This window comes from Protopterus annectens, chromosome 10.part0 (assembly GCF_019279795.1).
Source record: "Protopterus annectens isolate FY-2018-M chromosome 10.part0, PAN1.0, whole genome shotgun sequence".
Lineage (NCBI taxonomy): Eukaryota > Metazoa > Chordata > Ceratodontiformes > Protopteridae > Protopterus > Protopterus annectens.
This window is the reverse complement of record NC_056744.1, coordinates 728,668,419-728,691,138: the sequence shown is the minus strand read 5'-3', so window position 1 is coordinate 728,691,138 and position 22,720 is coordinate 728,668,419. Positions and strand designations below refer to the sequence as shown.

The 22,720-nt window shown below is 36.7% G+C and overlaps 1 protein-coding gene across 1 annotated transcript in view; it reads right to left on the bottom strand.

Moving 5' to 3' along the window:
- ALG6 (ALG6 alpha-1,3-glucosyltransferase) overlaps positions 1–22,720 on the bottom strand; it is a 692,991-nt gene that overhangs the window by 499,685 nt on the left and 170,586 nt on the right. Inside the window, exons 3-4 of the mRNA XM_044085553.1 lie at positions 1,137–1,226; positions 934–1,022 (exon numbers count right to left, since the gene is read on the bottom strand). Coding sequence (XP_043941488.1) covers positions 934–1,022; positions 1,137–1,226 — 179 coding nt within the window. The remainder of the gene's footprint in view (positions 1–933; positions 1,023–1,136; positions 1,227–22,720) is intronic.

Sequence of the window (22,720 nt, the reverse complement as noted above, 5' to 3'; positions counted from 1 at the left end):
ATTAAAGTCAAGTATACTTCTAAAATATTTACATTTTTGAAACCTATGTTTCAGGAATATAAACTAAAAGTCACATGCTCAAAGAGATCCTGATCCAGGATAAAAATAAATGACCCATTTGACTGGACATAAAACAACTATCTTTAAGAGGAACATACTTTAACAATGAGCAATCTGTGTATAGTGGGTGCCAATCCATTAACCAAACTGAGTAGCAGTACAGTATGCATGTACCCTTCCTGATACTGTACAACTGAGCTAAGTCTTCACCCGCAACAGATGAAGTGGTTTGGACCCCTTCTGAATTCACTAGGCTCAAACACCTACTTGAGATAGTACCTAGTAATCAACAGTCTCTAATTGCCCCCCCCCCCCCCCCGAGATTTAAAATTCCCCAATTACTTAAAAAAAATATCTGCTGGTGGTCCAAATGACCCTCTCTCCACCAAAACTGCTTATAGCTTAAACAAAAAATTCTTTAATAATTCAATGGATTAATATACTAAATACCCCACTAGTACTATACTGAGAATTGTCAAAATAGTAGTAAGCAAAAAGCACAGCTTAGCCTTCACAACATATTTATGGCTAGCAACTTACTTGGATAAGAACATAGTGATAAATTTAAATTGTCAAGAAAAAAGTACTGACATACAACATGCACACAAAACCAGACAGCAGGAAAAGTGTAACATAAATGCAGGAAAAGTATAACATAAATGCAACATAACATGGTATGTCACACAGGAAATTAAATAGCAATGTAAAATGTGCCTTGATGATAATACTTGTACTATGCCTGCTTCATATACATCAATTAATTAGTTTGGATCTGATCTGCTGACATTAGACACTGATCAAATAAATGACCTTTACAAAACAAACTGTAGCACACACAATACATAAAATACATTTCAATAGATTTTGTGTTACCTGTAGATCGCATAAACAACTTGTGTTCCAGACTTTCATAGCCACGAGATGTATGTAGAGAAATCCAATCTGGATTGATTACCTTTGCACTGGAAATAGAAAAAAATGATTAGATATCCTTAATACTACCACAGAAAGGATTAGGTATCCTTAATACTACCATAGTGTACCACAAACCAATAAGTAAACAAAAGGTTACTTACACATATGCGCAGATCAAGCTGTGGTAGGCAGTAAGTGGTGGGTAGTCTAGACCCCAGTACTGCAGGTTGTTGTCACTTGTATTGAAGTACCTATATAAAATTGCACAGATTATTGAAAATGTAACATATATTTTTTCTTTCTACAACAAATACTGACTGATGTTTCAACAAGGATAAGGTGTTTACTTTATAAATCTATGCGTTTAGTTCCTGTAAAATGGGGTTTATATTTGTATCTATCTGAACACAGCATAGCATTTTGTGTGGTATATATTGCTCTTGTTCACACTGCTGAAATGCTATCAAACAAAAGTAACACGTGACAGTTTTCACTCTTATCCATAGCTGGCCTTAGGCATAGGCCAACTAGGTGGCCGCCTAGGGTGTCGCTCTAGCAGGGGCGCTTTTCCAGTATTTATTTCATGTAGGTAGACCAGGATGGGGGTACTGGGTAGTATGGTGGAGGCCGCCGTGGGGCCCTTTTGCCTAGGGCACCAGTTGACCTAAGGCTGCTCCTGCTCATATCAAATGGTATAATACTCAGACAAAAAGGCACAGTTGGTTATATGCTTTAAGATACTACTCTCAGAATGTTTGTTTACCTTTCATTTAACCTGTTGGTATACCATGAGGTAAACTTCAAAGTGTTTCACACACAATACTGCATAAGCAGAAACAAGATTATTTATACAAACCAATGCACAAAAGAAATAAATTAATATTTGTCCATTATCCCTTAAAGTTCCTGCTACAGCCCCTTTTATTTTTTCATTGCAGCACCCAGAAGCACCTCAAATAAACACCTGGTGAATGAAATGGTATTATTCCTGCGCTTTTTTCTTTTGTCTTCATTTTGCTGAAATGCTCAAGAAAATGAGCAGCATAGTGGTGCTGTGATTAGTGTTGTTCCCTCAAACCACTTTAGTCCCCAGTTTGTTCTCAGCTGGGGTGCCCTTTCTACAAAGGCTGCATGTCCATTTGAGGTTCTGCCAAGTGCTCTACTTCCTGCCACATCTCAAAGATAAGCTGTAGATGAACTGGTGGTACTCCAAATTACCCACGTCTTGTGTGTGTGTGCATGCGTGCGTGCGTGCGTGCGTGCGTGAGACAGGGAGGGGTAGAGAGAGAGAGAAAGAACAAAAATCCAAAATTTGAGGTTTTGGCTTGTTCTCATTCAGTACTGGTAAGCCCTGGCTAACCTACAACCCAGAACTGGAATAATTGGGTAACAGCAGTACAAATTAGCCATAAAAAATAATGTACTGATGCAATAAACACTGACCTCAATTTACCATCAGCAGCTGAGAAGTGAAGAGATATTTCTAGTCCCAGGAAGAAGGCTTACCAGCACCACTGACTATATGCATTTCTTTGGGGTGGGGAGGGTCTAAGCACATTCAAAGCAATGTGAAAACAAGTACAGGACTGAAAAGTTAGGCTGCATGCATTGCAAGACTAAGCATATACTGTTTTTCTCCTTTTTTTGCTCTTTTGCTGTGTACCCCCCGATGTCATTAAGACTTGCCAAGCACTGTATTATTCCATTCCCTCTCATTTATTGGCTAGACCTACTCTAGCATACATAATCACTGAGCTAATTACCCCTCTCCAGTGGAAGATTCCCTTCAATGCACTGTATACAAAAGTTATGTACTTCTCATAATGAAAGATCTAGATTAGGTCTGCTCTCTGTAACTGCAGAACTAATGCTACCAGGCATTAGGCAGCTTAGAGTCTAAAACTCTCCTAAGCTACTGAGCACCCCTTTATCCATAATGCTCTGCAGTCCGTTGTTCCTCTCCAGGTATCTAGCATGCCACGCTAAGTGGGCAAAGCATAAAATTAGACTTCTGGACCAAGACCGCAAAGGAGGAGGAATATGCTGAAGAGTATGAACCTGCTTGACCACATCTATTATTATGGTAAGTATATAACTTTCATGTCCACAATGAGTAGTGCCTATCCTCAGTATCTGTAGGACAGAATACCAAGCTCAACTTGGGACTTTTACTTAATATTCAGTTTATTTCTCAAAAAGGTAAAGGACTTCAGATCAGTTCTTGGTCTGAATGACCTAAATCAGTGCATCCCCAAACAGCATTTTCATATAGTCACAACACTGTCTGTCTTTCTTGTCTGTATGAAGGAGAGTAGATACACTCTTTGGACTTCTAGGACACATACTTGTGCATCAAATTTGCCAAGCAGCCCAGGAGGCTCTTTCATTTGTGCATAGGAGCTTATTATTTTCAATTCCGGACATTGCCAATCTCTTCATAGCCCCCACCTCTCAGGGCATTCTCCAAATGAACATCAGTCGTTGTGGCTGCAGGGCTCCATGGCGTTTCCTTCCTTGGGTGACTGGCTGCTACCAAACTCATCAATGGACAGTCTCACTGCTTCCATTGATCTTTTTCTCAAGCTGCTCTAGTCCTTGGCCATAATTATGAATCTTGCAAAATCCCAGCTGATGCTTCCACATTTAATCACCTTCATAGGCTGTAGTCTTGACACTGCCTTGCAGAACCTTTCTTTCAACAGTTTATCGCCACCTGATCAACAGTACTACAGATGATTCGGTCCCCGCTGAGATCTTTGTCCTAGCACTGTGTCTTAAAAGCACCCACTCTATTCACAGTGTCTCATGGCATATTTAACATGAGGATACTTCAGTGGGCCTACTAAGTGGGCCCAGCTTTCAGCAGCTTATCCAGGAAGTTCAATGGATTCAAGTCCACTACACAAGATGCTCAATCTTTGTCTTAGTAGACTCTTCCAAGCCATTCTTCTGGTGACTGTGATTGCAGGTTCCACTGCACTAGAGTTGTGGTAAATAACATGTGGTGGACTATCCAACACATATGGTCAGAACAAAAGGCATAACTGAACATCAGATATCTGAAAATGAGGGTCATCCTTCAAACCTTGCAGATATTCCTGGACTTTATTCCATCTGATGCTATTGCTATCCACTTACACAACATGGCAATAGTTTGGCAGACAAGCAGAGGGGGAGGCAGTGTATTCATGTCTGTCCCCTGTTTTAAGAGGTCATGGAAGTATGCTTCCAGTCGACTTCTCATTGACTCTCATATCTGTGAACAAGGCAGCTCCATAGTAAACTGTCTCAGTCACTGTTTTCTGATGCCACACAAATGGTCTCAGCCAATCACATGGGCCATGTTCGTTGGTGGAAGGTTTGCTGTGACCCATTTTCATTTCCACCTAACTGCAAATGCAGCATCAGTAGTATCTTAATTTCCTTATACCTCCTTTTGCAGGATGTCCTTAGAGGTGCACTCAAACAGAAGTAAGCCTTCGGATGCCTTTATGCCTTTTTCTCCACTTATCCTTATTCTCAGGTTTGTAAAGGAGGCCAAGTACTGGAAGGACAAAGTGATCCTCATAGCTCTCTTACCTCAAACAAGTGTGGTTTATTCTGCTTTGGTCTCATCTATTGGAAGGTCTTTCCTCTTGAAAAACTTCCACAAATCTGTTCTCTCACCCATTTGGCAAACCCCACCTGAACTTTCACACCCTCAACTTAACTGCTTTCTGCAGTTCTATTAATGATATTTTATGCATTTGCTGCTGTATTTTTTTGGTGGTCCACTGGACTGACTTTTTCCTCAGCCAGTAGAAGTCTCTTGGGTGCTTTATCACTTGTATTTTATATTTGAGTACTCTCTCCCTTCTTTTCAAAGACACAGAGAACACCTGCTTTCTAAATGTTTTCATTTTGTGATGGGCCCAGTGGACTAATTACTTCCTTAGCCCATAGCAGTCTCTTGGGTGCTTTAAAAGGGTTTACCTTTACATGTTTGAAGGTCAAATCTTCGAACCCGCTGCCGCAAACTGTAAACTGCGAAATTCCAAAATTGCGAAAACCGAAGCACCAAATTACAAAATGTCACCCCTTTTTTGATCCATGGTAGCGCTTATTTCAGCGGTGGTGCATTTGGAAATGTCGAAATTCGATTATTTTACATTGCAGGAATTCGGCGTTACGGAATTCGTATATCTGGTTCGTGGATGTGCATGTACGCCCATTTGACTTTCAAACATGTAAAGGTAAACCTTTAAAAGACCACCCTAAATGAGTGTATGCTACATTTCGTAAATTCCTCACTGTATTGTATCCAACAAGTCAGTCCTGTGATTTTATCACTATTGTTTGTATACCCCACTTAAGGCAATGGGGGTACAAGGATCCAGTACACTGCCATTTTGAAAATCCTCTGAGCAGGAGAGAGAATTGACTTCTTCATGGATGAGGTGGCACAGAAACTGTAAACAAAATTATCCAGAGTGGAAATGCCATCCAAGAGGTTCAAATCGGCCTGCTGGCAATGGAGAGACAGCAGAACGTACTCAGACCAAAGGCAGAGACAGAAAGAGAAATGGAATCAGCTCACACACAAAACATCTAATGTAGCGGTACCACTAGAAAAAAAATTAAGAAGAAGAAGCATCGGAAACTTCTGGTGATGTAAGGCCAGAAGGGAAGACAACAAGGAAGGAAATAAACCCAGTGCTATTCTAAACCACAAAGAAAAGTACAAGAGGAGAAAAAGTACAGTTTTGTACCTACCATAAATGTAGATGTTCGAAGATCCACATTGCTGCAGTCCTTACACTTGGGTATACCTGACAAGTAGAGGGAAAGATGAACATGGAACTGGCTGAGATGAGAAAGACAATGTGGGAAGGATCGGACACTGCCAAAATTAGAAGAAAGGAAAGAGATCATAGACAAAGGGCACAGCAGTAAAGAAGAAAATTGTCGTTGATGTCCCATGAGACTTGGATACTCAGTGTTAGACAAGTGAGCATCTTAAAAAACTGTACAAGTCAGCAGTGGAAGACCACTACCTCAGGAGCTACAGAGGAGCAAAGGAATCAAAAGAACAGGAGAACAGGAAAATAAAAGTAGTGTAGAAATGAGAGTCTTAGTCATATGGAGGACCGTACTAGAAAAAGGAGAAAGGAGAATATGTACAGAGGACCATGAAAAATGGTACAATGCCAAAACAAAGAACAAGGAAGCAAAAGAATAGCAATTCAGAAGCTGTATAAAGCAGACAGGGGAGTATGAAAGAAAAGAGGAGACATGAGCAGGGTACATAAGATAGTGGCAACAAAGAAATGCAGAGGAATACAGCACAAGAAAGACTAACAAAGAGTAGATGCCTACATCAAAGACAAAGAATGGACTGCAAAGGGATGAAGAAGACTTAAGGGCATAAGGTAAGCACTTTACTTTCATATCATAGCATGCAAATGGACACCCGAGAAAGGGGGAGGGAAGAGAAATGGGAAAAGATGTTGACTGTGAAAAGAACAGTAAACTGCGTAATAGCATATGCAGCAAGGGGAAACCTTAATCATGCAAAGAGAAGGAAGGGTTCAGTAAAAAAAAAAGAGAGAGAGAGAGAGATAAATAGCTGAGGGAGGAGCAGTGGTGGTCAAAAACAGTGTATGAAGTGATTACACCACCAAATCTGGGATCAACTGTATTTTACAGAATAAGAAAGCTAAAGACACTTAAGTAAAATGAAAAGGCAGGCGAGTGAGCAACATATGTTGACAATGTATATGGTTATTGAATTGCATTGTTGTTTTACTACTGATAATACTGGGAGGGGATATAATACTTCTACAAAAAGTTAAACAAAAGATGAGAGGGAGAGAGAAGAAGCCTTCCCCAGAGTACCTCTGAGCAGAGGTAGACAAAGCAGAAGGAAGAAGGGGGGGGGGGTCTTTACTATCCCAGTGCTCACAATATGAAATTCCCTCCCACTTGAACTGAGTACTCTCCCTGATTTTTTTCACAAGTCATGTAAAACAAGTTTCTTAAAATTTGCTAAATGTAACAACTGTATATGAAGGTCTCCAAAGACTGGTATTTTGCACAAACTTAAGCATACATGTATATAATTCCTGTTCTACTTACTTCTAACTTTTGTATTAATATTTAGCACTTTTACCTTTGATCTATCCCATTTACAAATTTATTATTCTGAAACTTTAAAGTATAGTAATTAAAATTTGATGTTCTTTACTAACTTCTAAGTTTCTATTTATGTTACTTAAAGTTTGTTAACTGGGCTAGAGGTCTGGCATAGGAACCTTTTTAAGCAGAACTCAGGTCAGAAAGCAGCACAGCATGTAAAGGAAACAGTATTTACAAAATGTAAGCAAATTTAAGCTAACAGAAGAAAGCATCTAGTAAAATAAGAAAAATCTGTACTACATCAGTCCAACAAATATAGTGAATAATCCGACAAATATTACTGTCATAACACAAGCATGCTTGACTGTGATACAATTTACTTAATTTATTTACATTTGTTAACCAGGTAGTGTCCAACTGGTCTAGTAGCCCGTTTTCAGTGGAGAAAAGCTCCAGTGCATTAACAATTTAGTTTACTAAACAAGTAGTCAAGAAATGAATATTAATAAATCACAATTTACAACAATACAATTAAAGTTACTAAAGAAAACTAATAGTTGTGAAAACATCTAACATATTACAGAGATATTAATAACTGGATCAATTGTATAATCAGAAGTCTGTCAGAAAAATAGTCAAGTCAGTTCTAGGCATTAAGCACTAGCTGCTTAAGGTGCAGGAGAGAACAGAGTTGTGAAGACATTTAGGAAAGGAATTAACCAGGTGAAATACAGGGGCAGAGCCAGGTGCTGTTGAGATATTCTTTTAGGTTTTTCAAATGAGGAGATGTTGGGATTGTTTTGAATGTGCTGAGGTAGAACATTTCAGACCTTGGCTATTTTATTGGAATAGAGGGAGTCACCATGATAGTTGTGAGACTGAGCAACATTCAGCAGAAGTCTATCAGAAGACCTAAGAGACCTGCGGTTTAAGTTGGGTTGGACCAGGCTTAAAAGATCAGGGCAGTTACTGAGGTTGTTTATGACTTTGTGGGCAAAGGTAAGTTGGTTTAGAGTTAATAGGCTGGGAAGTTGCAGTCAGTTGAGTTGCTGAAGAGTGGAGCAATGATAAGTTTTATGGGGATGACTGGCTGCAAACCCAGCTGTTAAAGCAGGATGCCAGATTATTAACGTCAGCCTTGCATAGGCTGGTGAAAATATGTGAGCAATAGAGGAGGGTAGATAGTAAGTGGGATCTTGTTGTGGCTAGTCTGGCTTGGCCCTGTAGAGAGTGCCAAGTTTGGTATGGACCTTTTTGATTGCTAGGGAGATATATGTATCAAATTTTAGTCTGTCATCTATTATAACTCCTAGGAGTTTGGTCTGATTAGTTGGTTCAATTTTTGCTCCATTAGAGGAGTAGACAGAGAGAGGTAGTGAACTGAGCTTGAATAGTTTGTTTGTGAAAATCATTAACTTAGTGTTATTTGGGCTTAGAATGAGTTGATGGTTGGAGAGGTATTTTTCAATGTCCTGGAAAGATTTTTGCATTTTGTGTTGAAGTTCTTAGGGGAAGGGGCTGAACAGATACGAGAGGAGTCCTCAGGGTATTGGATGATAGTTTCAAGCTGGGTCACGGAATTTAGGTTGTTGGTAAATATGACAAAAAGGAGGGGCCCAAGTATAGATCCTTGGGGTACACCAGTGGATACTGGAAGTAGAGGAGAGAGTTTGTTTTCCCATTTTGTAGCATGTTGATGGTTTGACTGATAGCTGTGAAACCAGGTTAGGGATGATGAATTGCAACTGTATACTGCAAGTTTGTTGAGTAGCAGTTGGTGGGATACGATGTCAAAGGATTTTGACATACCCAGAAAAATTGCTGAGACTAACTGTCCTTCATTTTTGAGGTGTCGAATATTAATGAAGGTCATTAGTGCTGAGTTTCTAGTATGTTTAGGTCTGAAGCCATGCTGTGAGCTGGATAGTAGGTTGTTAGTGGTGAGGTGATTAAGCAGCTGTTGGTGGATACATTTTTCTAGCATTTTGGCTATGGGAGAGAGGATGGCAAATGGCCGGTAATTTGAGATATCTTTAGAGCGGCTGCCCTTGTGAAGGGGAATGATGTGAGAAATTTTCCAGAGGTGAGGCACATACAGTTCAGTGATACAGCGATTGATTAGGATGGATATGGGGTAGGCGATGGATGGAGCAGCTACTTTTAGGAATTCGTTGGGTAGCTGGTCTGCAGCAACACAGCAGGGTTTTAGTTTACTTAGGAGTTTTTTTATGTATGTAGTTTGAATGGGTTTGAAGGAGAAAGTTTATGTTCGCAGTGGTGGGGGTTGACTGTAATTGGAAGGTTTTGTTTGTTGTCTAGGAGAGTGGTGATAGAGTTGATAAAGTGAGAGTGGAACTAAGGTTCAACTTCAACAAGTAGTAAACTTTTTGATTGTACGCTTAAAGTTGCCTCTGTTATTTACTATACTGGCTTTTGCAACTACCTTGTGGCTTGCCAGTTGTAACTTATTGTTACCTCAGTGATATGTAGCCATGAAATATCGTACCTCATTGTTACCTCAGTGATATATAGCCAAGAAATATCTTACAACTCATCTCTCTTTTATAATGCCTGCACCCCAATCATAGATCAGCCATTCTACCTGATTAACTAATGAGCGAATAAATAAATACATCTGAAGGTATCTTTATTGCACATTTTCAAGTACATGGAAGCTATAGTACACTGTAGACTAGAGCTTTATTTTATATTGCACCTGCCTCCATTTCTTTTGAGGAGGCATAGTCACTCAGGCATGTGAACTATCTCAAATGCACGTGATCCCTGCACATGACATGGGTTAGAGACACTGCCCCTCAGATCTTATTGAGTCATTAGTCAGTGAACCTGCCAATCATCTCTGGGAGCTACTGTTGTGACAATAAGGTCTCCTTACATGAAAAGTTGATCTGGCCTTCACACACACTGTTCCCCCTCAGCCAGCCATTCATCAAATCAGACTACTTCTCATACCCATATGCACTGTCGCCACTCCAGTGGGCTGGCTTCCATGGTTTTATAAGTTTTAATTAATGAAAATCAAACTGCTGCTCATTAGCTAACTGAAAAAAATGGCCATAGTTTTCTCAATTTTTGGCTTGAATTTCCTCTTGCATTATGTGAAGTTGATGGGTTTAGGCGAAAGTGTTCCTTATACTGGTATAATACTTTTGAAAGATTTCGGTTAAGGATATATAGCATATTCTGCAATCTGGTAAGAGGAGGTCTCTCCTTGATAATATACATTGGGAAAAAAGTCAACAGACATTACAGCAGCACGGCATGTACAACTTTTTTTTATATTAATTTTGCCCCATAATACATCACTGTGCCATTCTTGTCCACATTCCTACTACTGTACTCAACTTTGGATGCTCTGAACCTACTGTACTCAACTTTGGATGCTCTGAACAGCCCCCAGGTTACAAGTTTTCAGTTTTTCAGGTAAAAAGTTTTCCAGTGAGTACACTGTTCTTTGCTATCTGAATGTTAAGTATAGGTCTTCCTATCTGCTACAAGTTTCTCCATTTAGCTCTTTAGTGAAATTCTTCTTTCCCATTCTTTGCCTGGTTGGGCCTATCATTTTTCAGCATCTTACTAATTAAATTAAAAGAAAGCTTTCTCTAAATATATTTTCCTTGTACAAGACCCTTTATCTATGGTCTTATACTTTTTTTCCCTTTCTGGTTACTGGGTTTTTGCCCATTTACTAAAAACAGGCTATTCATTCTGCAAGTGTGCCTTTGGAAATAAGATTTCATCACAAGGCAAAAACATGTGTGTGTGAGAGAGTGGCAGTGTGCATATAAGTGTCATATTTGTCACTAAGTTTTCCACTGTAACAACGCATCATTTCAGACGTTAGTTTGCAACTGCCCATGCTGGATAAAACTCTTTCAGGCCAAGGGGATCCAAACCTTCCTAGATTTTCAGTTCTGAGACATCCAGTGCCAGATGAAAACTCCCCTTCCAGGAAACAGAAGGTTTATAAAAAATTCTGAGAGTAGATAAAACATTTCTTCTCCAGTGTTTTATTCTAAAATGAATAAGATGGACAACAGTGGTATTACAAGTTGTGAAACAGATGGCCTGTGCTCCAGTGGTACTGTTAACCAAAACTCTGCTCCTTTCAAATCAAAAGGCTAATAAAGATGTGTCTGACTGCAAATGCAGATGATTCTCTTGGACCCGATGCTTGGGCCCAGGAACTCTCTACATGATTGGGCCTGGTAATTATGCCAATGTCATGCTTGGTTCTTGGGTGTTGATACTAGTGCTCATGTGCCCACATCCCACAGCAGTCAGCACCAGCATTTGTGACACTGAGTCAGCTAGCAACATCAAGCTTAGTGCTGACCTTACAAACATTTTTTTTTCCAATGGACTGTCCCAGTGCCCTTTTTAACCTTGTTGACGGCAACCGGTTCCCTGCAGAACTGTCTATTTGAGCCTAGTGCCCCGACACATTTTACACAGTAGGACAAAGAGGCCCAAGCCATTACTTCCATGATATTGGCCTCCATAAAACATCTTCCTTATGTTTGGGCTTTCCCCTTCTGAAAATACCAAGAACAGAATTGTGCAAGAGGATGCTTATAGGTTCCCCCATGGGGTCTCTCACCCTAGATATTGGCAAGGAGGAGGACAGAAGTTTCCCAGCATTACCCCCCCCCCCCAATTCGACACCAAGTCTGGGAAATTTTAGAGATAAGGAGGCAGAGAAGGAGGATGGGCCAATTAACTGTGTCTTCACTGAAAATTAGACTACAGAAATCCTTTTGGTTTACCCAGCAGTCCTCATGGTTAGTCCTTCTGTTGGTGGATATACATGGCATGAGAATACTATGATATGGTGACTCCAGTGCCCAGGAAAGCTGACTAGATCCAACACACCTCTAAAAAGAGCACTATAGGTCAAAGACTTCAAAGTTGAACACTTTAGTTTCAGAAAGGCTCCAGTTCCCCAGAGTTCTGTAGCTCACCCTCCAGACAGATGACCCATGGTGATGGAGTACCTGTGAAAGCAAGTTTAACTCTCCTCCACTATTTCACTGTGGGTGCTAAGCTGTCTTGCTCATGTGGTAGAAATGCTGTGAGATCTGGTTAATGAAATGCATTAGTTGCTGGCAGAGTTGCCTGATGAACATGTTAAGGATAAACTGTTCCAATCAGCTACTGTTTCTAACATCTCAAACCTCATGATGAGTAAAATGTATAATGCTGGTGAATGTTTAGTCAGGGTCATAGGATGTGGCATTACTATTTATTGGTACATATGGCTTAAGTTAATAGATTTTGTTGAGGAGACAAAGGTGACGTTTATGAACTAACTTTCCGGAGTCATTGCATATTCATCTGCGAGATCAAAGCACGCCACCATGCTCTTTCCAAAATATAGAGGAACCATCACCAGATGTGGTTCAGGCATGGGGCGCAACACAAAAAACAACAATCTGGTAGGATCTTGAATGCTCAGGGCAGCTTCCAGAAATGTTGTGCTCCTAAAAGAAAGTTCTCAACTAGCTCTTTATGGTTGTGGGTAAACAGCAGTCCTGAGGCCTTGCCTAACTATCCCATTCTGTAGGTAGTCATGGGACATTTGTGCTTTCACCTTCCTGGCAATTTCTTAACAGGGGCAGATGGATTAAGACAGTAATAACCAGAGGGAGTAAGAAATTCCCGTCCACACTTAGCCATGCCCACAGCATCTCACCCAATCAGAACTAAGCTACAAGAATGGAAGTGCTCAGCCTTTTGTATAAGACATCCAAGAAAACCTTCAGACAGGAAGGGATCAGGATATTATTACACATAATTTGATAGAGTTAAGCAGTCTAAATACCTTAATCTCAGAAGAAACCATGTGACTGATCATGATGCAACTGATCTTTCCATGCTTGTCTGAAGGACATTGGCTATGCTTTTTGGAACTCAGGGATTTCTGTCTACATGTCATGATCACCAAGGAGTCCAAGGCATTTCTTTGCTTCTGGATAGCAGCTAGTCACTGGCAAGTGATACTGCAGACTCTTCTGTTTGGTCTCTCCACAGCTTCCAAGATGATCACCAAATGCAATCTATCACGGGAAGCAGTCAAAGGCTACACAGAACTGAGTTTCCCTTACTTGGATGACTTGTACCTAGTTACTTATCTGTTTTGAACCTAGTTTCCACTTGGGAGACTCTGATGATGTTTTTCACTCTCTAGGCATAACTGCGGACATTGTGAAATTCTGTTTAAACCCAGCTCTGCTGCTCACTTTAATCAAATGCAGCCTGGACACATTTGCATACATGACACCTCTTTTTATTGACAGTGTTCAGTCTCTTCAAAACAAGATCCTGTACTTCTGGAATTCCAGTGAATATTTGCCCATTTTGGCCCGAAGACACCATGTATAATTGCATCTACAATTCTTATGGAAACCCTACACCAGGTACCCAATGAAATTCTTTATTTTATTTTACATTTGTTTACTGGGGATCTCAGACTGGGACAGTGGCCCTTTTTCAGCAGAGGCCTGGGGATAAAAGCTCCATTACAAAAACACATTATAAACAATACAAGAAATCGATAATCAAGAATACATAACTTAAAATATAGGTAGCAAACAGTTTACACATAAACAATAAAAATTGACTGAGTAATATAAAGTGGAAAAAAGAAAGCTAACAAATAAACTACGCGCTCGAGAGACTTGAACCTCAGCACTGAAATAAATAGGACATGCTGGAGGGACAGATTCATAACCCAGAGGCTCCCTTCACTCTGGAATAAATTCCCAGTCCAGGTTAGGCAGAGTCCCTCATTGACTCTCTTCAAGAGGAATCTTGATGAGTGGATGGGAGATCGTAGGTTTACCCCGGGTATCACTTCTGTGTCACTGTTAGACAGAGGCACAGTATACTAACTTTGAAAAAGGGCACAGCAAAATTATTTTAAAATGGGTGGCAAAGGCCAAACATACTCTGGCTAGGCTTATAAATGCCCTAGGGCAGATAGCCTAGTATGAACCTATGAACCTATGAAAAAGTGTGTGCCATCATAGAGAAACGAGTGATCAGTAGATCAATATGGTTTGGGTTAAATATTTATGAGATACATATATATAGTATATGAACAAGAATATGCTGATTGTTGCTATGCTAGTGTTACTTGTTCTAAACAGTGATAGTTAAGGCAATATTGAGGTGAAGTACAAGAAAGAGAGAATATGAAGAAACTGTATGAAGCCTGAGATAGGTAGATAAAAAGAGAAGCCGTGGTGAGCTTGAGATAGGTAGAGAGAAACTGGAATTCTGTGAGTGAAGAGATAATTTGGATGTTAGAATTTAGTAATTTTGGTTGTAAGAACATGAAAGGACAGAATGATCAGCCTGGATTAGTACAGGAGCAAAGCCAGTTTTTGGCTAGGTGTTCTTTAAGCAGTAGTTTAAATGTGTTGCTAGAATTTAGTATTGTCTGAGGCGTGGAATTCCAGGACTTAGATATCTGGTGAGAGAACAGCGTTACCATAACAATTAGATTTAGTTACTTTGAATAGTAGTTTGTTGGAGGATCTTAGTGGCCTACCATTTGAGTAGGGCTGCACTAAGCTCTTGAATGAATAAAAGTTAGTTGGTTGAGGGATAGGAGATTTGGTGGTTCGATACAATTTAGTTTATGAAGTGCTGTGCAGTGATGTGATCTGTAAGGGAGGTTAGTAGCAAATCTTAAGATTTTTGTTAAAGCAGGACTCCAGTTTGTTTAAAACTGATTTTCTGAGATTAGTGAATACTTTTGAGGCATATAGAAGGGTGAAGAGTAGATGGGTCCTAGCTATGGAATGTCTAGTGGCCTTGGTTAGGTATGGCTTAACTCTGTATAGTAAGCCTAGCTTAATGGACTTTAAATGGACCATAAGAGTCCAGTGGTCCCATTTACTGGATCCCATGTCTCATTTGGTGCAGATTTTCAAAATCTTATGTCTACCATCATAGGGCAATGTCCTGAACTGGTAATGACCGGCTCTAATAATGTTACTGTATTAAAGCCAACAACCAGTATGAAGACCACCATGATAATGCAGCAAACAACTTCTTTATTTGGATAAAGACATAAAAAAGGATGAGCGCTTTCACGTACGGACTGTAAGCTTCTTCAGATCTAATGAATTTGTAACAAAACTTCATCCTTATATACCAAAACTAAGTGGTAATCATCACCATCAATTATTCACTTAAACAATTAATTACAGAAACTAGTTGTAAAAGTCAAAGTGTAGTTGTAAGATGTAAGTACAATTCTAAAAATGATCATAGCTGTCTCAAAATATAAAATAGAACAGCTCACCACATATTCCGTAAAACATATATCGCTGAGTATATATCTGTTATTATAAGAAATATATGTATAAAGAGCATTCATTTATATCTATTCTAACTAGAAATTAAAATACATTATTTAGAGACACATTCAAAAAATGTATAAATATACAGTAATAAAATGTATATTAGAAAAGAATAAAATCTTTACGTATGTCATTTATCGAAAAAACCACAGACACGCAAAATGCAACACATTCATGAGAATATACAAATAACGATGGAGGTAATTGTCCATCAATATATATTATATATTTTATGAAAGGATGTATGTGTTCCAAGACCGACTCGTCTGAATGCTTCTGTGCTAAAATGATGTGTATTGAGGATACTCATGTCTGTTAAAAGGTGACTCACAAAGACCCGTATATGAAAATAGAGCTAAACCCAGAATTTCTTACTATATTATTTAATATTTACTTATGTCATAATACATAAGCAAAGAATATATAGAAATAAATAATATAGAAAAAACACTAAAAGTATGTTGAATTTAAATATATAAGAAAGTATAAAAATACAAAAATATATACAAAATAAATATCATCTTATACTATATCTAAATATTCAAAATTTTATATGTATAGATATAAAAAATATATTTTGTTCTCTTTATATGTATAAATAATTTAAGAAATTTTTAAAAACATATATAAAAAATATATATTTATTTATTTAAAAACTTGATGTATCCCATCTAATATTCCACTTATAGAAATGCAATCTTTTAGTAAATACAGATGTAACTATGTCATTGTGTAAATGAATCTTTTATGAAGATATATGTTATATAATATTTTAAAAAATATAGATAAGAATAAATATATATATGTATTAACTTTCAAAAACTCTTTTAATATGTAAAACTACTTCATAAGAAATAAGGATGGTACATCAACTAATTTTTTGTTATTTATTTCATATATATGAGTTGCTAAAAACAAAACATAAAAACCAAAGTCCAATTCCAATAATTTGGATAGCAGCAGTATGTATATAGCTGTTTTAAAATATTTATGATATTGTGGTATATAGATTAGAATGAATAAAAAAAAATATATATATGTATTATATACTAAGAGAAAAAATCATGAAAAAATGAGACATGAACAAATATATGAATATAGAGTTCATATAACTTCTATATAATATAGTAATATTGTGCTTAAAAAAAATTTTTCCGTAGTGTAAAAAAGGAAAGCAAAATGACCCTAGAGAAACTCAAACTATCCAAAAAGGGTATATGTATATTGTATATGTATTTAAAATTACATTATTTTGTATTATACTAGATATAGTTAGTTTATATGTGATGTCTAAAATTATTCATTTCAAGCTTCTCTTTTTAAGTATTGATCTAATACTAATATACTGGTTCAAACCTGGGGTGTAGTGTGCTTTAAATCGAATAATCCATTCTAATTCTATGCTTTCTAATTCATTGAAAATATCTCCCTTTCTTTTATTTGAATGAACCAGCTGTAGCGTTCTAAATTTAAAATTGTGACCAGGGTTGTTTGTAATATGTTTAGCTAAAGCATTCTTTTGGTCATTCTTCCTAATATCATATATGTGATTGTATATACGTTATTTCAAAGATCTAGTTGTCATCCCTATGTAGAATGCCTCACAGTCCTGACAATTTGCTAAATATATTAAGTTAGAGCTAGTGCAGCTGGATCTGAAATTTGGTTCAAAAACAACATCCATCATTGGATGTATAAAATTTATATCTTTTGAAATATAGCTACACATGCTACATGTATTACATGGATATGTCCCTGGCTTATTATATCTAGTCAATCTATCCATATGACCTACTTGTATCGTATTTCTTTCATTATAATCATTATCATTATTCTTTTCTACACATAGCAATCTCTTTAAATTCTTACTATTACTATATATAAACCTCGGTTTTTCTCCCACTAACTTCTTTACATCTTCATCAGTCAGGAGGATATGCCAATTTTTATGTATAATATCAGTAATGGATTTATTATCACTAGTATATCTGGTTTGGAAAGATATTAGTTGTTTATTAGGACGATGTCCCCCTTGAGTTTGTTGTATACTTGTTCTATGTGTAGCTGAAATTTGAGATGATTGAAGGGACTGTTTTACTGAATGAATTAAATCCACATTATATCCTCTCTCTAAAAACATTTCTTCTAATTTAGATATTTGTATGAATCTATCTTCACTGTCCTTACATAATTTATCAATTCTAATATATTGGCTTTTTATAATATTGCGAAATATATGTCTGGGATGCATGCTACTGTATTCCAACAATGTATTTTTCCAACATGGTTTCCTGAAGATGGTATGATGTAGAAGGCCATCCTCATCCTTTATAATGGTGATATCTAAAAAATCTATCTTGGTTATGGAGTGTTCAACAGTGAACTTGAAGAAAGAAGTAGTAGATTCTAAATATTCTACGAATTCTAAAAATTCATCTAATGTGCCATTCCAGAAAATTATGATATCATCCACAAAGCGTTTATATAATAACATCTTTTTGAAATTTTCATGGTTGAATAAATGCATGCATTCCCAGTAGTAGACCACTAAATTCGCGTACGTATTCGCACAGGGAGTGCCCATAGCCACTCCCCATTGCTGAAGGAACAAGGTATTATCATACATGAAAACATTATTATTTAATATAAGTTCAAGGATTGCATTCAGTAAAATCTATTCATTAGTATTAAATCTACCACTATCATTAATGATATGTCTAATAGCTTCTAAACCATAGCTATTTGGTATAGATGTAAATAAATTCTTCATATCCATGCTTATTGGAAGACAATTAACTGGAATTCCTTCTTTAAAATTCTCTAGTACATCTAGCAGTTGATATGTATCTCTTAATATAGATGTAATATCATCAACAATAGGTCTTAATTTTCTTTCTATGTATACTGACATTGTTTCTGTAACCCATCCATCTCCAACAACGATGGGTCGTAGAGGTGGTGGTATTATGCCTTTATGTATTTTTGGCAGTCCCTTTATATATGGGATTTTAGGCTGTTCTACTAGAAAATATAGATAGAGATCATGATCAATCTGTCTACACATTAGGAAGTCATACAGTTCATGATGTACTGTGTAAATAAGTTTAGTTAAATCCATAGTGTTAATTTCATTATAAGTATCTGTGTCTTTAAGCATGGTATGCATTGTGGTATTGTAGGTTAAACTATCTAACACCACAATCCCACCACCTTTATCAGCAGGTTTAATTATTATACTACTATCACGTTGTAGAGCATACAAAGATTCCCATTCTAAGTGAGACATGTTAGTATATAATCTTTTCATTTTCATATTAAAATATCTATAAAAATCTTTTTCACATGCTTTCATGAAGCATTCAGTGACTGGTGTCGGGGAGGGGGTAAATGTACTCTTCCTTTTAAAAACATAAGTCTCATTAGTATCATTATTCACAGGTTTAGTTCCATTCTTTTCAAAAACGCATTTCAAATTAATATTACGAACAAATAGCCACAGGTCAGTTAAAATTTCACTTATGTTACTAACCTTGGCTGGTATGAACGAAAGACCTTTATTCAACAACAAACAATCAGTCTCAGTCAAAGTCCGTTGTGACAAATAAAACACCAGGTTCATTATTCTCTTCTCCGGTTCCTGTTGCCAAGGTTCGTTTGTTCGCCCTCTGCTCCTGGATCTGCTCTGGAAATTCTTTCGGAACTTCATTGGTAAGGGTAAAAAACCCTCTAAGTTGCCTTGTTTTATTTTCGGTTTCGCGCCCTGTGTATTAGTACTCTGTTGCGCCAGCACTTGTTGGTTGGGAGGGGGAGTATCTCTAACATCACGATTCGTTGTGTTCATGGGTGTTACGAATGATGTGGATGCGTCAGCCATAGAAACAGGATTCTTTAAGGTGGAATTGTCATTCAATGAAGAATAAACATTACTTTCATTAGTAGAGCATTCTTCTGATTGATTAATGCTCGTATTGGGGACAGTTTCAGTTGTTGTTGTTCCTCGATATCTTGGCCAAGCAAAAACTTGGTTATTAGTAAAATCTGTATAAAGTTTGCGTGTTTTGATTTGTTGTAACTTGTCTCCATATGCAGATAACTGGCAATAGATATTATCTAGTTTCTGTTGAAAAAATTCCCCCTTAAAATTAGCTGTGATGTCTTTCATTAGGGTTTCAGCTTGTAAGTTCAGTTCTTTTTCAATAGGTAGGAAATACTCTATAAGGAGTTTTATGTAGTTAAACCCCAAATCTAGATTCAACTGTTGCCATCTTCTGAGTAATTCCGGGTGGGTTTCTCCGTATGTGGGCATACAGAGAACTCTCATCCCCCTTGGGATCACTTTGAAGTGCAGGCACGCTTCTAGATGTCGTCTCTGCCAAATCAGTCTGTGTAATTTGTATAATGTATTTTCTAAATCTTTGGAGACAACATTAAATTCTTTTTGCTTATCTACATTTCCTTTTTCTACATTCATAGTAGTTGGGGTAAATTCCATATTAAGTAATGGATTGTCTTTCAGTTCAAATAAGCTGTTCCATTTTCTTACCCCAGTCTGTTTATCCGGTGCATAGTCTAGTTCAATTGCAATAGCATCCATCGTGTGTAGGCAGCCAAAAGTAAAATAGAGAGTAGCAACAACTGAAGTATACACAACCTCAGCTAGCCTCCAAAGGTCTTCACCACTAAATCCAAGTGAATATTGTAGAAAAAAACAGTATGAAGACCACCACGATAATGCAGCAAACAACTTCTTTATTTGGATAAAGACATAAAAAAGGATGAGCGCTTTCACGTACGGACTGTACGCTTCTTCAGATCTAATGAATTTGTAACAAAACTTCATCCTTATATACCAAAACTAAGTGGTAATCATCACCATCAATTATTCACTTAAACAATTAATTACAGAAACTAGTTGTAAAAGTCAAAGTGTAGTTGTAAGATGTAAGTACAATTCTAAAAATGATCATAGCTGTCTCAAAATATAAAATAGAACAGCTCAGCACATATTCCGTAAAACATATATCGCTGAGTATATATCTGTTATTATAAGAAATATATGTAAAAAGAGCATTCATTTACATCTATTCTAACTAGAAATTAAAATACGTTATTTAGAGACACATTCAAAAAATGTATAAATATACAGTAATAAAATGTATATTAGAAAAGAATAAAATCTTTACGTATGTCATTTATCGAAAAAACCACAGACACGCAAAATGCAACACATTCATGAGAATATACAAATAACGATAGAGGTAACTGTCCATCAATATATATTATATATTTTATGAAAGGATGTATGTGTTCCAAGACCGACTCGTCTGAATGCTTCTGTGCTAAAATGATGTGTATTGAGGATACTCATGTCTGTTAAAAGGTGACTCACAAAGACCCGTATATGAAAATAGAGCTAAACCCAGAATTTCTTACTATATTATTTAATATTTACTTATGTCATAATACATAAGCAAAGAATATATAGAAATAAATAATATAGAAAAAACACAAAGTATGTAGAATTTAAATATATAATAAAGTATAAAAATATATACAAAATAAATATAATCTTATACTATATCTAAATATTCAAAATTTTATATGTATAGATATAAAAATATATTTTGTTCTCTTTATATGTATAAATAATTTATTAAGAAATTTTTAAAAACATATATGAAAAATATATATTTATTTATTTAAAAACTTGATGTATCCCATCTAATATTCCACTTATAGAAATGCAATCTTTTAGTAAATACAGATGTAACTATGTCATTGTGTAAATGAATCTTTTATGAAGATATATGTTATATAATATTTTAAAAAATATAGATAAGAATAAATATATATATGTATTAACTTTCAAAAACTCTTTTAATATGTAAAACTACTTCATAAGAAATAAGGATGGTACAATCAACTAATTCTTTGTTATTTATTTCATATATATGAGTTGCTAAAAACAAAACATAAAAACCAAAGTCCAATTCCAATAATTTGGATAGCAGCAGTATGTATATAGCTGTTGTAAAATATTTATGATATTGTGGTATATAGATTAGAATGAATAAAAAAATATATATATATGTATTATATACTAAGAGAAAAATCATGAAAAAATGAGACATGAACAAATATATGAATATAGAGTTCATATAACTTCTATATAATATAGTAATATTGTGCTTAAAAATTTTTTTTCCGTAGTGTAAAAAAGGAAAGCAAAATGACCCTAGAGAAACTCAAACTATCCAAAAAGGGTATATGTATATTGTATATGTATTTAAAATTACATTATTTTGTATTATACTAGATATAGTTAGTTTATATGTGATGTCTAAAATTATTCATTTCAAGCTTCTCTTTTTAAGTACTGATCTAATACTAATATACTGGTTCAAACCTGGGGTGTAGTGTGCTTTAAATCGAATAATCCATTCTAATTCTATGCTTTCTAATTCATTGAAAGTATCTCCCTTTCTTTTATTTGAATGAACCAGCTGTAGCGTTCTAAATTTAAAATTGTGACCAGTAAACAACCTGTAATGTTGTTTACTATTGCTGCAACTTTGTATCTCTATCATGTACATGATTTGGAGCTTTTCTCCCCGGGCATCCTCTGAAAAAGGACCTGCGTCCAGTCGGAATTTCCTGGTAAACAAATGTAAATAATAAATAATACAAAAATGAAGGATCTTCCAGGACTCCTTGGTCATTCTGAAGATCCATACAGAACATACAATCCCCTTTAGGCAGACAAGGAAGGACAGACAGTACTCTATCGACAAGAACATTTGGACAAAGTGAACATTTTGGCCTCTCAGACTGAGAAGGGCCCCAAGCTCCCGATTCTTTGCAGGTGCTAAAAATATCTCTGAGTAAAATCCACACCCTCTCTGGTTTGGTGAGACATCCTGGATGGTTCTTTGACAAAAGGCCTTGAATGACTGAGCTCAGTGCAGCCTTTTCATGCAATGGGGTATCTTGTAAGGATGACTGTGGCTGCAGAAGGATACAAAACCATATCTAGATATCAAGTCTTTTAAATATCATGTCTGATGACCTCCCACACTGGCACGTGGAGAGACATTCTGCCTCCATCTCCTTCCAGGGAGGAGCAGTTAAGACAAGTGTTCTGGGACAGGAGACTTGACTTCTTAAAGAAGGGTCATATGTTGGGAGGGTGGCCTAATGATTAAGGTGTTTGCCTTGCAAATACAAGGTGTAGGGTTTGAGTC